The sequence below is a fragment of the Trichoplusia ni genome, chromosome 12 (genome assembly GCF_003590095.1).
Source record: "Trichoplusia ni isolate ovarian cell line Hi5 chromosome 12, tn1, whole genome shotgun sequence".
Classification (NCBI taxonomy): Eukaryota; Metazoa; Arthropoda; class Insecta; order Lepidoptera; family Noctuidae; genus Trichoplusia; species Trichoplusia ni.
Genome location: NC_039489.1, coordinates 5,588,817 through 5,604,388, shown reverse-complemented (window position 1 = coordinate 5,604,388; position 15,572 = coordinate 5,588,817). Strand labels below are relative to the sequence as shown.

The 15,572-nt window shown below is 35.3% G+C and overlaps 2 protein-coding genes across 2 annotated transcripts in view; one reads left to right on the top strand and one right to left on the bottom strand.

The window, feature by feature from the left end:
* The first annotated feature begins 1,942 nt into the window (after window positions 1-1,942).
* Window positions 1,943-15,572, top strand: part of LOC113499256 (Down syndrome cell adhesion molecule-like protein Dscam2) — a 115,050-nt gene continuing 101,420 nt past the window's right edge. Inside the window, exon 1 of the mRNA XM_026879661.1 lies at window positions 1,943-2,753. The gene's annotated coding sequence lies outside the window, so the exon portion shown is untranslated. The remainder of the gene's footprint in view (window positions 2,754-15,572) is intronic.
* Window positions 4,381-7,986, bottom strand: LOC113499257 (sugar transporter ERD6-like 1). Its single transcript, XM_026879662.1, has 3 exons — window positions 7,740-7,986; window positions 6,185-6,320; window positions 4,381-5,813 (listed from the first exon to the last, which is right to left on the bottom strand). The coding sequence occupies exons 1-3, from the start codon at window positions 7,761-7,763 to the stop codon at window positions 4,567-4,569; spliced, it is 1,407 nt and encodes a 468-aa protein (XP_026735463.1). The 5' UTR covers window positions 7,764-7,986; the 3' UTR covers window positions 4,381-4,566.

The following is a 15,572-nucleotide window of genomic DNA, read 5'->3' as shown; positions in this document are numbered from 1 at the left end:
CGATTGGATTAAACGATATTGTTATTATTGGTATCTCAGTGCCGTTGTTTATTTAGCTTGCTAAGTAATGAGTGTTTTAATGAAACTCAGACGCAAAAAGGGGGGTGTTATAAGTTTGAGCGCTTTTGGTGTTTTGACTGTCGTGAGAATGATTCATTATTAAATGATGTAACGGTTTACTCACGCATATTTATCGGGGTAGCCCGACTAGTTTCGGACCCAAGCGGAGTCCTTAATCACGAGCAGACGCGTAATCCGTTAAATCATTTAATAAAGCTTTTTGTGTGTTACTATATGACACCGTATCACCTGAAATACGTAAGTATGAATCATATTCACGAAAGTTATTATTAAAATGCTATCTAATCTATAGTTTCACCACCATTCAGCTTTAAATCCATTCAAATCCGTTCAGCCGTTTAGGAATTCAGTGACAAACACAGATTTAATTTCAAAACCGTTATTATTACTTTAGCAAATATTTATCAAATTGCATAACATTTTACAAAGTTCCTTAGTTTCCAATAAAAACTACGGAGTACTAGACTATTCTGTTTGGATGGGAAACAATTTGATGAGTTAGTATAAACAAGTTTGCAGCTAAGAATTTTTCTAAGAATCCGCTGAATGTTGTTGCTTCAGATATTCTTGCTGATGTTAATATTCTATCTTAGTTTATTTTCAGAATAACGTTTTATACTCAATCCTTTTAACTGTTGATGTTTTATGAGTACGACACAAGCATTGAATTCTTTGCTTTCGTCGTTTTAAAAAAAAAAAAGTGGAGGTTAATTTTTTTGCATTGGCAATGTTTTTTTAATGATCACTATACCAGTTACTTATACGTAATACTGTAACATTTTTTTTATTCCGCACTAAGGAATTTTATCCTTGTGTCTTGGATTTCACAAACATACAAATCACATGCACAATGACACCCAGACTCAGAACAAGCATTAGAGGATCACACAAATGCTTGTCCTTCGCGGGGATCGAAACTGTGACACGACGCGCGCAGTATTCGCAGGTTTGGCGTGGTTACCTCAACCATTCGGCTATCCATGTAGTTAATTATGATTAGCATTCAATCAAAGAATTCAGCTTATCAAGAAACTCAACATCCGATCCTTCGCCTTCCGCATCCAGTCTGTGCCAGCTACCTCTTTCAGCCAAATCTAAAAAAGACGAGGTTCTCAATTCGTCTGTACTTGGTTTTTCTTGGACTTCTAGTCTGATGTTTTTAATCTTTTTTGTTGTTTTTTTTTTCATTTAAAGGGAAATTACTGTCACATAGTCCCAAAAATCGTCATGTTTGGTTCAGTAGTGTCTAATTTTAAGTCGATGTTTGTTATTGATACAACATTTTGAGATACTTAGTTAGTAAGCAGAAATAGCACTTTTTTTTAAACTTATTTTCGATGAAGTAAAAAGTCTCTACTTTCTTCTGCATTTACACGTGCATTTATTGTATTGTGTAGTGTGACAGAATTATTGTATACCTTGCGCCGTAGTGATCTGCTACTGACGAAACTTTTTATATGCCCGAAGTCCCAAAACTTCAGAAAAAAGAATAAAAAATTAATTCCTATTAATATAAATAAGTACACTGAACATTAACACAAAAAGTAAAACAATTTCGTTCAAATACAAAACGTTCGTAAGCTTTCAAGTGGCTAAAGTGCTTTTGAATACAAAATTGTAATATTTATATTAAATCTGTGTCCGATAATGAACAGAATCGGGAATAAATTGTGTCCAAAATTCGTAACTCAATGAGCGAAAGCGCGAAACGCGGTCACGTGGGACAAGGGGGCGATTATATTGAAGAGCGGAGCGATTTAACTTTAGTTATTGTACTGATGTAAGTACTTTATGTGAAACTGTCTTTTTGATCTGTTCCGAATGAGAAGTATTCATACCAAGGATTAAGGTATTTGAGACTGATCTATCTAGACTTAAGATTTATTTTAGACTTTCAAACTGACACCATTTTACTAATAACAAACGTTATAAAAACGGGTGGTTTGTGATGATAACAAACAAAAACGTAATTTTAGTTGTGAACATGTCCTTAATATTGTTTAAACTTTATTTCTTTTACACGAGTAGTTTGTAGTATCCTTACAACATTTCCAGAAAGCAGATTTTGAGTCTCAAACTTTAAATGAACACGAACCACTTTTTGATTGATTCATTATCATTGTATTGAAAATGCACTCATTACATACGACTTACTTCTTCTTTGATTCATCTTTAGTATCGATGGCTTAGTTGTTGTTTGCAACAATATCTGCTTGTAACTCTGATTAAAAAAGCCAGGGCGCTGAAATAAGGTATAACAAACATTGAAGTTCGCAAAAGATACTATTATCGGACAATAAACTCATAGCGCATTTAATAAGAGCGAAATAGAAAACGACTATAAATATATAATTCATCAACATACTTATTTGTCGTCTGATTGTTCCCTTCAATATTCTTAACACCCGCTCCACCCCCAACACTCAGGTCCCAGCCTTACTTTTCAAACTTCGAACATCATTTGCAGCGCCCAACCGACCAACCCTGGCAGTATCGCTCGAACTACGGAAGGGGGAGCTCGCGTCCTTTCCGTACCGTGGCGGGAAAATTGTGACAATTCTTTTTTCGATTCCGAAAAAAGTATTTTTTGTTTTCGTTGTGTTTTTTTCTGGATTTGACAGTTCTGTGGGACGCAGTTGTCAGTGATGACAGTTGGTGTTTAAAACGTTTAGGTGAGTAGACGAAGGAGGTTGTAATTTAAGTTTGATAAGCGCCAATCTAAGTTTCTTCTCGGCTTTATTGTTCTTAGTTTGTTTACAACTTTTGTTGGCCTGAAAATATAATTACTTCTTAAAAGTTTGTTTACTTTATTTTCGTGTTCCTTTTGTTGTTTAGAACTAGATTTTGATAGACCTTCACCTAGAAGAATATGAAACGTCGAATCTCGAACCGTGTTTTAAGCGATTAAAATAGTTTTCATACATTTAGTAATCATCATCAGCCTATCGCAGTCCACTGCTGGACATAGGCCTCTCCAAGTGCACGCCACTGAGATAGATTTTCATTTAGTAATATTTCTTTTAAATGGAAAAAATATTTTTAAAATACTAAAAGCGTACTAAGTTCATTCTTTTGTGTACTTTACTTATAATTTTTACCTAAAATATAGGTATTTCCTAAGTTACGAAGCAACTGGTTTGCTGGTAGAGATTTCTTAAGAAATAAGCAGCACCTTGGTTGGTAAATCTTTTGTTTTTCTTCCTTGCATAAATTATTTGAAAAGAAACAAATATCCACTGTTCCATTCACAGTCCATCCAAAACATTTTAACATAACATACCTCTCTCTTTAAACAAAAGCTTGATCTCATACACAAAGTTTTAATACCATTTTGGTATCCAAACTTTTTACTTTAAGACTTATTCAAGTGCACTAAGTAGTAACGTCCGGCACTTTGACCACTCAGTCGGCTACTATGCTTGATAACGTTTCACAGAACTTGAGCTGTTTAAAGATAAGTGACTTGTTTATGTAGGAGCATTATAATGTACACGTTGGGTAACCCGAGTGAATATTTGCTCATGTAGTTTCAAAGTTCAAAAAAAAAATCACTTGTTAATATTTTACTTGAAATGAGTTATTTTAAAATGTGAACTGACATTTTTAATTCATTAGTTATATCTCTAGATTTTACAGCGATTGCAGTAATCGAAAGTTTAAGCTATCTACTATTGTTCCTTTGCTGGACCAAGGCCTGCCTTCCGTTCAACTGTTCTATAGTCTAAATATTTTCATAATCTAGGCTAGATTAGTACTAATATTAGAATGAATTAAATGCTGGATGCCAATAGGGTCTTCGTTGAAAGTTATCCTAATGTAGGATAAATCTCTACTTTCTATTCCTTCATTTTATTATCAAGGATGGATAATAATTCAGGCACGGATCTATTGAGGATTTGACGTTAAATATTTATATAATAGTACTGCTATTATTGGCTAAGCTATAACCGCATAAGTGAATCGATCACAGGTTAAGCTACGCTTGACGCGGTTGGTCCGTAGATGGGTGACCATCTTTGCCATAACGAGTTCCTCCGTGTTTCGGAAGGCACGTTAAATTGTGGGTCCCGGCTGTTATTCTTACATCTTTGACAGTCGTTACAGGTAGTCAGAAGCTTGAAAAGTCTGACAACCAGTCTAACAAAGGAGTATCGTGTTGCCCAGGTAACTGGGTTGAGGAGGTCAAATGGGCAGTCGCTCCTTGTAAAACATTGGTACTTAGCTGAAACCGGTTGCACTGGTAGTCGACCCCAACATAGTTGGGAAAAGGCTAGGCCAATGAGTACTGCTATTATTTTTATAACCTTTATTTTTTTATTCAAATAACTAATCCAAGTCCAATCTTAAAACATAAATAAATAATAACAAACAGTTTTTAGTTCATGTTTAGATACTATCCAAGCACGTCTCTAAGTAATACATGATTTAAGACCAAGGCCCATGGAAATACAATACACCCTCCATTGTAATTAAACAATTCATATTTCATTTCATAAAAGGTACATTTACTGTTTCTTCTAAGTTCCTCTTCGTAAAATAACCATTCGCATAAAAATCTTCAATTTCTTTTAAAGTCCTATTCGAAGTATCCGGTACAAACATCCATATACAAACTATGGAAAAAATCCAATAGACCGCGTAAATAAAAAACACACCCCATATATTAATGTATAAACACAAATAAGGGTAAGCTTTCAAAGCAGATGAGTGGAGGATGCAAGTAAAAATTACAAATAAACAACCCAATATACCTCTATACTTGACTGGAATAATCACACTTGCAGTAGAAAACCCAATACCAACGGCTCCCAAACTAAAAAAGGTCGTAAAACCGACTAAAAAATACGAGCCCAATTCAGAATCCTTTGACACTGACCCAAGATCCTGCAAATACGTCACAATACCCGCTGACGTCATAAAAACAGCTGAACCTGACATACTGAACAACATAACGTTTTTGCTGCTGAAGTACCGGACTAAAACAGCTGATAGGTTGTACCCGACACAAATCATAATGTCCATGATGAGTTTGATCTGTCCGTTATGCTTTCCCGAAGTCTTGACGATCATGTCATTTCCATACACAATAACAGACATACACCCACCCCAATACAAGACATTGATTAACAAGAAAGTGTGCATAGTTGGTAAATAAAACGTTCTACTAGTCACCATTGTCTTTAAGTCTTCGAAATTCCTTCTTCGAGCTGGCTTATTGATTTCTGGAGAGTTGAGAAGCGCCATCAATTCTATTTTGGATTCTTCGTCAGTACCTCGCAAGCTTTTGAAAACCATTTCACATTCTCTCAGTCTTCCTTTATATGCGAGCCATGATGGGGATTCGGGCCACATAAAACCTAACACTAAAGCTAATAAGACGGGTGATCCCATGACAAATCCAACCGTCTTCCAATGCAAATATCCCCCTAAAATACTCACTAAAGAAATGCCGAAAATTTGATATGTACTGTAGAGTACTAGACATAAGTTTCTGTATTTGGGTCGAACCATTTCAGAAACGCTGAGGAAGCTAACGGCTAACAGGCTGTTAGTGCCTAAACCATGGAAGCATTCCGCGATGATCAAGGTCATTACACCTTGAGCTGTGTACGTCAATGTCCAGCCCATGATTATAAAGATGCAGCTGAGCATGAAGACTATTTTTCTGCCTCGGTATTGCATGAGGAATGGCAGAAAAATACTTGGTAATCCCGCTATGCCGTGAACCGAACCTGGAAGAAAAATAATGTTACTTTGGTCGCGGGCTACCATTTCCGCATTTTAGTTATATTGGACACTCATCTATAAGGTGGTTTTGGGAGATAGTTCGTCCAAGCATCCTAAGTTTTGCCATTCGTACAGATGTTTTCTAGAACATTCACAGGCTTCTAAAGGGGACTTACGGTACCAAGTATTTCTGGTTACTGTCGTGCAACCCGCATAATGTTACAAAATACAGTAACGGATCCAAACCAGAATTTTAATTAAATAATTGCCCAGATCTGGTTAATATATAAAATCCACTTGCTTATTGCTTGCGTAAACAATTCTACAATATCAGCTTTGCTATAAAGATAATTATGTTAATGAATCAGAAACATACCAATCCAGGATCCATTGTGCAAGTCGAGTTGAATGATGCTGTCATTGGCTTTCAACTGATGGAGTAGCACGCCGGGGTAACCGACCACGCCGCCTGCAGAAAAGGCTGCTAGATGCGTGGAGCCCGCCACTAGAAACTACAAAAAATGGCAACATTATTAATATTTCCTGATCTTATCATGACATGAAGAAAATGACCAAAATTGTATACTTGGTAAAAGTTGATGAATTGGATGGGTTGATTGAGGAATAGTTTAAAAGACAAATATAATAGATAATTGATAGACTAATATTAGATAACGTGGAAACATGAATGCGAATAAATACAGTAGTACGTGTATTTAACCATAAAAAAATGGTTATTAAAGCCATTTACCTTTGTTGTTCTTACATTCTAAAGCAGAAAAAATACAATTCCTCAACTCAGATCAATTATATTCAATTACATCTTTTACTTTTTTAGAAGATAGAATATTTTTTAACCTCCTGCTGGACCAAGGGCTAAAATTTCCTGAGTGGCCGGGAAATATTCCATTAACTATCGTACTTACGAATGAAATACTTCAAATGTAAAGTAGTAATATTATTTTAGACAAATGACGTAACTTTGACTTGTCAGTTCAAAACGTTTGAGTGATTCAATCAAAAACTGTTGCTTATCTACCAGAGGCCGCGTCTAAAAGTAATATTATTGCAGTTGTGGAAGCGAGACAGCGTATAAAATGTAGAGCGGCGTCTCCCTTCCACAGCTTGAAGTTATTTAAACCCTGTGTCGCGGGGGTTTTTCACAAACATTCAAGTCGAATGCACAAAGACACCCAGACTCAGAACAAGCATTTGTGGATTGCTTGTTTGTGATTGAATTGATTTGTGTGATCTACCATTTTGGTGTCTTTGTGCATGTGGTGTGTATGTTAATTGTAAAACCCCCGCGACACAAGGATTAAATTCCTTAATGCGGGAGTGTTTTTTTTAATGCTTGTCATAGGCGTTGATCGAACCTATGACACATCGCGCTTAGTGGGCTTGGTGTGGTGACTTCAACCACTCGGCTAACAATGCAGTCCATACGACTTCAATAATATTATCTTAAGAGGCAGTACGCCTTTAGGCCCAGCTTAAAACACTTGAATGAAGGTGACGCAATAACATTAAATAACCTCGGGATCAGAATTATCTTGAACGCGATTGGATTGCTAATCCTTAGCACCTTATATCGGGGCTTCCATCTTTACGAGACTCGTATAAAGAGGTTTCTTATCTCAACAGATGTTTAAACCTCCTTGTTGTAATTCCTGAACTACTGCCTGTATTTGGGTTACTAAGCTTATGTGTCGATGTAGGTATGTGCATGTGTTCGTAACATCTTTGCATTTTCATTTCTTTTTAACAAATAAGGAGTTTTTTCGTCGTAAAATTTGCATGCGTATTTCTGATTTCCCCTTTTTCAATTTGTTGATTATTTAAAAAAAAACAATGTCTTTTTTAAACCTGTATTGTTTCAAATATAATAAGCCGGATTAAAACCAGCCCAAATATTATAACTAGAAACTTACCTGTTTCATAAGCGGTGGCAACATAAGGTATGTTTAAGTCTCCAATAATAACAAAAAATAGTCTTAAATAACTACAGCGAATTTTTAATTATGTCTGGCAAAGAAACATAAGACTCTTGTACATAAATACTTATCGTAAAGACCTTTTAGTGAAAAATTAAGAAAAAAATAAAATACACTTCGCTTGATTCTAGAACTTAAATATCAAAACCAAGATACTTTTACAATAAATTACATAAAAACATTATGTTCACTATCGTGGTCACTGTTATAAAATGCAGACTATTAATAGGAAGGACTTTTATTAAAGAAACTAAATAAAATATATAAAAAATATTACATAAGTACATTATTCTGTATTGAAGTGGTTGGTATGTGAGTTTGTCTGTTGCTCTTTTATAATTGAAGGTGCGCATGCGCAGGTGATTAGCGCATAGGAGAGATTTTCACGTGATATCGTATGTAGTGAAGAAAGAAAATAATATGGAAAATCTTTGTCCTTGCCGGCGTTGGGATTAACTGCGGTTTCATTTCTCGCGTAGGAGAAGAATTTGTGTGATCCACGTATGCTTGTCTTGTCTGTCCCAGGTCTGGGCTTTTTTGGACATGTCAATTGAGTATCGTGGAACCTCCGCAACATAAAGATATCATACTGCGGGTATTATTTAAATATGTATTTGAACCGTCTAAAAAAAGTGTATTGACAATTATTTGTCAAAGACTGAAAATTTTAGGAACTAGCTGTTGCCCGCGACATCGTCCACGTGGTTAGAATTTTTCACATTTTCCATTGTATCTTCGCTCCTATTTGTCGCAGCGTGATGTTATATAGCCTAAAGCCTTCCTTGATAAATGGTCCATCCAACACAAAAATAAATTTTCAATTCGAACCAGTAGTTCCTGAGATTAGCGCGATCAAACAAACAAACAAACTCTTCAGCTTTATATATTAGTATAAAAGTATAGATATCAAGCAGACCCATAGTGAAAAGCTGGTAAAATATTAAAATAACCTACTTTTATTGATTGACTAAGAAATAATATTTACACAGTTGCTTTTGTCTCTTTTTAATACTTGATGTGCTATTGTTTTTAATACAGCTTCATTATAATATTTGCGTAATTTAGTGCGCAAAACATGTTAAGTGTAGCAACATTAAAGAACGAGAGAAACGGTCAAGTGTGAGTCGGACTCGCGACACTGAGGGTTCCGTACCAAAAACCGAAAATTGATCACCCATCTTTATAACCTTAGCGATACTTGCTAAACCACGATGTTTATTTTATTATTTTGTTGTTATTGCGGTAACAGAAATACATCAGTTGTGAAAAGTTCTCAATTCTCCGAATGTCTCAGTAGAATAAATAATCTGGATACAGGCGGACAAACGGACGGACAGAAAATCTTACAGATGTAAAGACAGGCAGATAGTTACATTTTTAGAAACAGGTTTCCGCTTTCACCCCTTGAGTACAGAACCCCAAAAACTAACCTGTTTTCCCTTCAACCGTTTTCAAATATCAAATTCGGGTCGACCCCCAAATCCCTTAGTTGGCTTTTACTCATATCCGTGGCACTAAGAAGGCTAGACCATGCTTCTCGTGTCACGTTTCACGCGTCACGTCAGCAGATAAGGGTTAATAAACCCCCAAGAAATGTAAACGACTGAAGTTGATATTGTGATAAGGGGACTGATAGTGGGCAAGAGATCAAGACTAGAACTAGGAGAGCGGAGAATAGGGAACTAGGTACCTTTGTTGATTTAATGATGTACTTAACGAAAAATGAACTACTTTTATAATAATTATCAAACTTTATTTTCATTTATTTTTAAAAACAAGAAACTTAGTAAGAAGTTTAATCCTTGTGTCGTGAGAGGTTTTTCAAAATTCAAGTGACATGCGCAAATCACTCAGACTCAGGACAAGCATTCGTGGATCACACAAACGTTAGCACTAAACGGCATCGAATACGCGACAAATCACGCAATTCACCACTTCAAAAATATTTTTAAAACAATATTAGTCTCAAATATCATATGAAAACTTGACTTAATTACAAAAAATCTATGAATCAATATTATAAACGTGAATGATATTAAATACTGTTTGAAACATTAACAACAATTAAGGTCCAAAAATAGCCGTCCCTCTTTTACGAGCAAAATACACGTGCAAAACTTTTCAGTCCCAATTAGAAAAAAACAAATGAAAAACAAAAATCAATAAAGGCTCAACAAAAAATCCGGCAAAAACACAAAAGGTCAGAAACTTTTCACGATGTTTGTTGACTGAATTCTTTTTTTCGGGAAAAACGGAAGTCAATTTCCCCTATGAATATGTAAAGAGAGGGGTCTAGTCTCCACTGGACCTTTAGGATGTAATTATAGAATTTGGACCTCGGCGGACCCTTCCGGCGAGTCGTATAGAACTGTTGAATAAAATACGCGAAAGCCAGAAAAATCTAATTTTTTTCTGTAATGTTCTGGAGTTTTGGCAATTTGGACTGTAGGTACTTTAGTATTTTCTTGGACATTGTTAAGTATTATAAATATTTTCTTTTTGAACTATATCTGTTCACGTGTTCAAGCAAAAGTACGTTGCATTTGTAATTTGGCTTCCGTGAAATAGGGGTATGAACGTAAGAGCCTTGACTGCTAAGTCAAAGCTCGTAGGTTCAATCCATTCTCACCGATGACTTTTTCAATTCATGTTCGTTTTTCCAAGACAGTAGTTATCACATGTTTAAAACGGTGAATGGAAACATCGTCAGGAAAGCAATTCTTCTGAGAATTTTTCAATTCCCGTGACTTCAATCGATAGCAGTTCTGTCTAATATATTTTTATACCTTGTTAATTTGACTCTAAAGGACAGCATATTAAAAACAATATTTAACCTTACTCATAGTTTCTTCTAATATTGCTTGGAGTTCAAATTCCGTACAAGCGGCTACACTCCTACTACAATCGAATAAAGCCTATTTCATTTAATTTTGATTACATTCAATTCCAGGATCTTATCTTCACATAACTTAAATATTTGAAATCTGAATAGAAAGTACTGAATAAGCAAGCTTATACAACAAACCCGACAGTTTACAACCGTAGTATAGTTATTCATTTATGCGTCCGTTAACGGTTTTTCAACGGGATAAAGGGTAGAACACACTATAAATCATGTAACATATTTAGTGGCAAACAATAATTTCCCCAGGGCTGGCTTCCAATATCGCTAGTGTGATCCTTTGTGTAACTGACTTTATCGAGAAATATATATACTACGGAACGATTGATTACAAATTACTTTTTCATGAACTCATTTGTTGTGCTACTGTTGGGTATTTATAATATATTGGTTTTCTGAGTTTGTTGAGCAAATTCAAATGAATGGTCTAAGTCTTGAAGCAATGTTATTATGGTTGTGCAAGCGTGACAGCGCTATATTTGGCGTAGAGCGGCATCTCTCTAATACACTTACGAGTAATTTTACTTAGACGAAATGTTAGAGCCCGCGGAACATTTCTCCGACCACTCAAATGATTTAAACTGACAAATTAAAGTCAGGCTGCTCGGTAAAAGGGAAGATCAACATCATCATACATATAAAGTTCTCTATTCGTAACCTCGATAATGCGATTTGACAGTCTCTCAAATGTCACTTGACAGGATCTCTTATTTTGCACTAATTCACACACGTGTCGCAGGTTAAAATCTTAGTTCCAGGTAAAATAAAGGAACATTATTAAGTTAAAAATAACAAATTGGTGTCTCATTTTTTGTCATTAATAAGACATGAAGTAAATTGACTGTTACATAATAGGACAACAGCAAAAACGTTTCAAAGAGACACGTTGCTATAAAGATTTTCGCAGGCGCCGGCGACAGTGATACAACTAACAAATAATAAGAAATGTGACAGACTATTATTTTGCAGAATGTCAGTTGTCATCGTTTTTGACGTGGGTGAAGTCGCTTGTTATACGAATAAGTCTAGCGATGCTTTCGTGTTTTATGAATAGACAATGTATATTGCGTTTTTGGGACGAATTTCTTAAGAATCTCTCAAGGGATGGTTGGTCTTGGAGTTGTCTTGCAATGCTTTGTATTCACTTACCAAATGCTCATCTTGGGTTGTTATATATTTATGACCTTCAGAAATGAGAGTTTGCTTTCATACGGTTGTGATGGGGTCAAAGTTCGTGTAATGCCTGAAGTTGTGGATAGAAATGTCGTTTTAACAGATATTAATATCACATGTCACTTACTGTGTGTTGTATATTGTGAGTTAGTGTGGGTGTCATAAATCACTGTTTATTTCACTGTGTCAGTTCTAATTCCGTCCTTTAAATAAATATTGAAAATTACGTGATGTTGAGGAATGTAACTGTTCTGTTTATGTAACTTGAACTTATGCATATAGGAAAAGAGGTTGTAGCTCGTAAATCGTTAAATCAGACCTTTACTCTTAATGGCTATTTTTCAAATATTTAAATATATAGAACGGCTCCCTCATGGAGATGCATTGGGATCCGGATCGGAATTGGTTCGGAAACTAGTGGGACGATCTTGATACATATGGACGAATCAATTGTTTTATAAGTTCTGTATTAATCTTCAAATTTTTCTATAAAATAATATATTATGTTGCGGTTATTTTGCGTGTCTAAGGTCAATCTAAGGTCATGATTTCTTACTCTGTTAGTTATCGAACCGACCTCTCCCATATTCCCACATGAGCAGCTTATCAAAAACCTGCACAAAACCCAAAACACAACAGCATTACTAGAATAATTAAACAAAACACCACAGGTACAATGTGATCGCAATGCACGAACGAATGCGTCCATTTAACAAAGTCTCTTGAGGGTTGTCATAGAGGAATTTGAACACAGAAAACTTTAAGTTGATCCTGTGGGACAGTTTCACGATGCACATATCGCTTCTACTCCCCAAGGCATAGTCAGTGATAACCCTCAGACCGTGAATATTCAAATTACCCTGAATGAATATTAATTAGATACCGCGTTTAATTGCTGCTTATTCCAGTGGTTAGCTTATACCATACAGATCTCGAGATATGGATAAATTTATTCCTTTAGGAACTTACGTAAAATTGCTTAATGGTTTGACACGTATTGAAGAGGTCGATTTTAGGAAGTGGTAAAAGTGGTTTTATTATAGCGAGTCCGCTCCTTTTTTTTTTGTAAAGACATAAATTGGCAAATGAATTGACATAATATATCGGCTACATACTCGCCAAAGTCATAAAAACATACCGAAAGAATTGAAAAAGTCCGGCTTTTTAAAGTCGGTTTAAAACACAGCGCCCTCTTGTAATTCTTATTTTAGCTAACCGTTCTGTCTTTTAGAAATTACTCTCTGCTCTATGAAACTATTATGTCCAGTACAGTTTATTACTAAGAAAAAAAACCAAATATATCTTAATAAATAGCATATCTGTGCCTAACTTGCAACATACTTATTAAAGTTAAGACTTCACTGATAGCCAAACGGTTGAGGTTGCAATGCCAAGCCCACGGTGCACACAATATGAGTGAGCCAGTGTAGTGATCAACGATCGTTCTTTCCCTTGAAGGAAAAAATACTCTTAGATACTGCTCCAAATCTTTAAGATGTTACTAAAGTCAGTTGTGATTTAAAACCAGGGCCCCGATTCTGCTATTTTACAATGTCGGATGAATGAATGGCAATTGGATTAAATTTAAAATTATTCCTATTCTCTTAAGCAGTTTGCCAATACAATAATTGAAAGTTAATTGTATTATCCCTGAGTGTACCGTCCCGTACTGAATTTACAATTATTGTGTAGAAAAATGCTTTAGAAAAATGCTTAAGAAAATTGACATTTTGAGTCAAATTTTATTCATTCATCGGCCTTTGTAAATAGCAGAATTGGGGCGCAGATCTGTTCACCGTTGCAAAGATCAAACATGATCATAAAAAACAATAAACAATCAAAGCATGTCAAGATCTTCCTCTTACAATTTTCCATTCTAATGATACGTCACGTTATCTCAAACAGCACTCGCTGATGATCATAATGAAATTAATTCGCCTATCCAATTACGTGAAGCTATAATTAATGCTTAGGGCACTGAATTGAATTCGAGTCATATAATTAGATATAGTCCGTACAACGTAAATTAACTTAGTTAGAGGTCCATTTGTATAATACAATGGCTTGTTGGATATTGCTTCAAGAAAGCAGAAGTTTTTCTTTGTTTTGTATTCGTAAGCTTCGCCGAGAATTTGAACGTTAATAATTTTGTTATTTCGATGTTTTGCGCTGTGTTGGAGAATTTTTATGTTTTTACTTCACAACGAATGGAGTTCATTATTGAATTAACTTGGTTTTTCTCTTGTATGCAATTGCAGTTGGGAGTTGGATTGAAGCTTAGGTGGTTGTTTAGTTTTTTCATTATTCTTTCGTTTAACTTCTAGATTCTACCGCGAAATGAAAACATCAAGAGAAAAGAGTGCCATTTTACTGCTTACTATTATAGTACTAGTAACATTGTACCAATTTTATACAATCAAAGTTACTTATGCTTACTTTTTTAGTTATTCGAAGACACCACTGATAAATCGTGAAAGAAAGCAAACCGGTGTCCCGAATTTCGTTATTTCTGGCATAAACACTTTTATTTAAAAAAAAATGTAAGAAGTACATAAAGGACAATATAGTTTCGGAATCGTGACTATTCTTTTGTTTTCCATCTATCCTCAAACGTGTCATCTTAACTTTAACTCCTTCCCTACTCACATGACCATCATCAATCTTAGCTGACACGGTCAGAACTCAAGTCTTTTTGCCATCCCATTCACTACCTCATTCCAAAAATGGACTCTCTATCTCAGTCATAAAACACATTATTGTTTAAAACAAGCATCCATTGACATAAAACTTTTAACCACCTAAGAAAAGAACAGAACATCCTATCAGTCGTGGGTCCTTAAAAAGTGGCGTAAATTTATTCATGAGCAGCTGATCGTGTTACAGATAGGTCCCTTGTGGTTTTATTACGCTGTTTACTGCGGTGCGTCCCAGCGTTGCTTGTAAAAACATTTTGCCGCAGTAAAAGGTTGACTAGATTTAATATAGGAGCTCCTCTGAATATAATGAATGGATTTGATTGAAAATCAACTGAAATATGAAGTGGGATGGAACTTCTGAGATGTGTGTGCAACTATATAAAAGGTGCAGAAGCAAAGGCAAAATGTAGAGGCTTTTTTAAATTGGGCCTTATTGGGCTAGAAAGGTCCATGGAAAAACTTATGCACGGCAGTGGTATGAGATGGGTTGATGATGTGGATGGAGAATGGTAAAAGTTGTCTGTAAAACATAACTCTTAGCGATAAAACCGTACATAAAAAAAAGCCATAGAGGCTTTGACAAACATAAAAATTTGAATGCAATAAAGAATTTTGTTTCTGGCTGTTTATTTATAACGATGATGATGATTGGCAACAAAGTATCAAATTCAAAAATATAAGTATTTATTTAAAACTAATTATGTTATCTAATAATGGCACATTCTCTTCATGATTCCACCTGTATTTGTTGACAGATATTCCACAACGACCGTTCATCCTTAATTCCTTGCTTAAAAAACTGGTAAAAACAAGTTCGGCAAGCCGTACCCATTGAATCGTGGATCTTAAGCTCAAGTTTTCGAACAACGCGGGATCCAAACTCGGGCCTCTGGGATTAACGATCCCGACTACTTAATCTTAAAGGCATTTGTCGTTGTTTGGAAAATATGAATTTTATACCAAACATTTATTTTTTTATTCATTTTTCTTAGGTTAGAT

Excerpts from the sequence above, each read along its gene's own strand:
- LOC113499257 (XM_026879662.1), bottom strand. The coding sequence starts at position 7,763 with ATGTTGCCACCGCTTATGAAACAG. Across the intron at positions 6,321-7,739 it reads TGCCACCGCTTATGAAACAG|TTTCTAGTGGCGGGCTCCAC; the intron begins GTAAGTTTCTAG and ends CATTTTTTGTAG. Across the intron at positions 5,814-6,184 it reads GCACAATGGATCCTGGATTG|GTTCGGTTCACGGCATAGCG; the intron begins GTATGTTTCTGA and ends TTTTTCTTCCAG.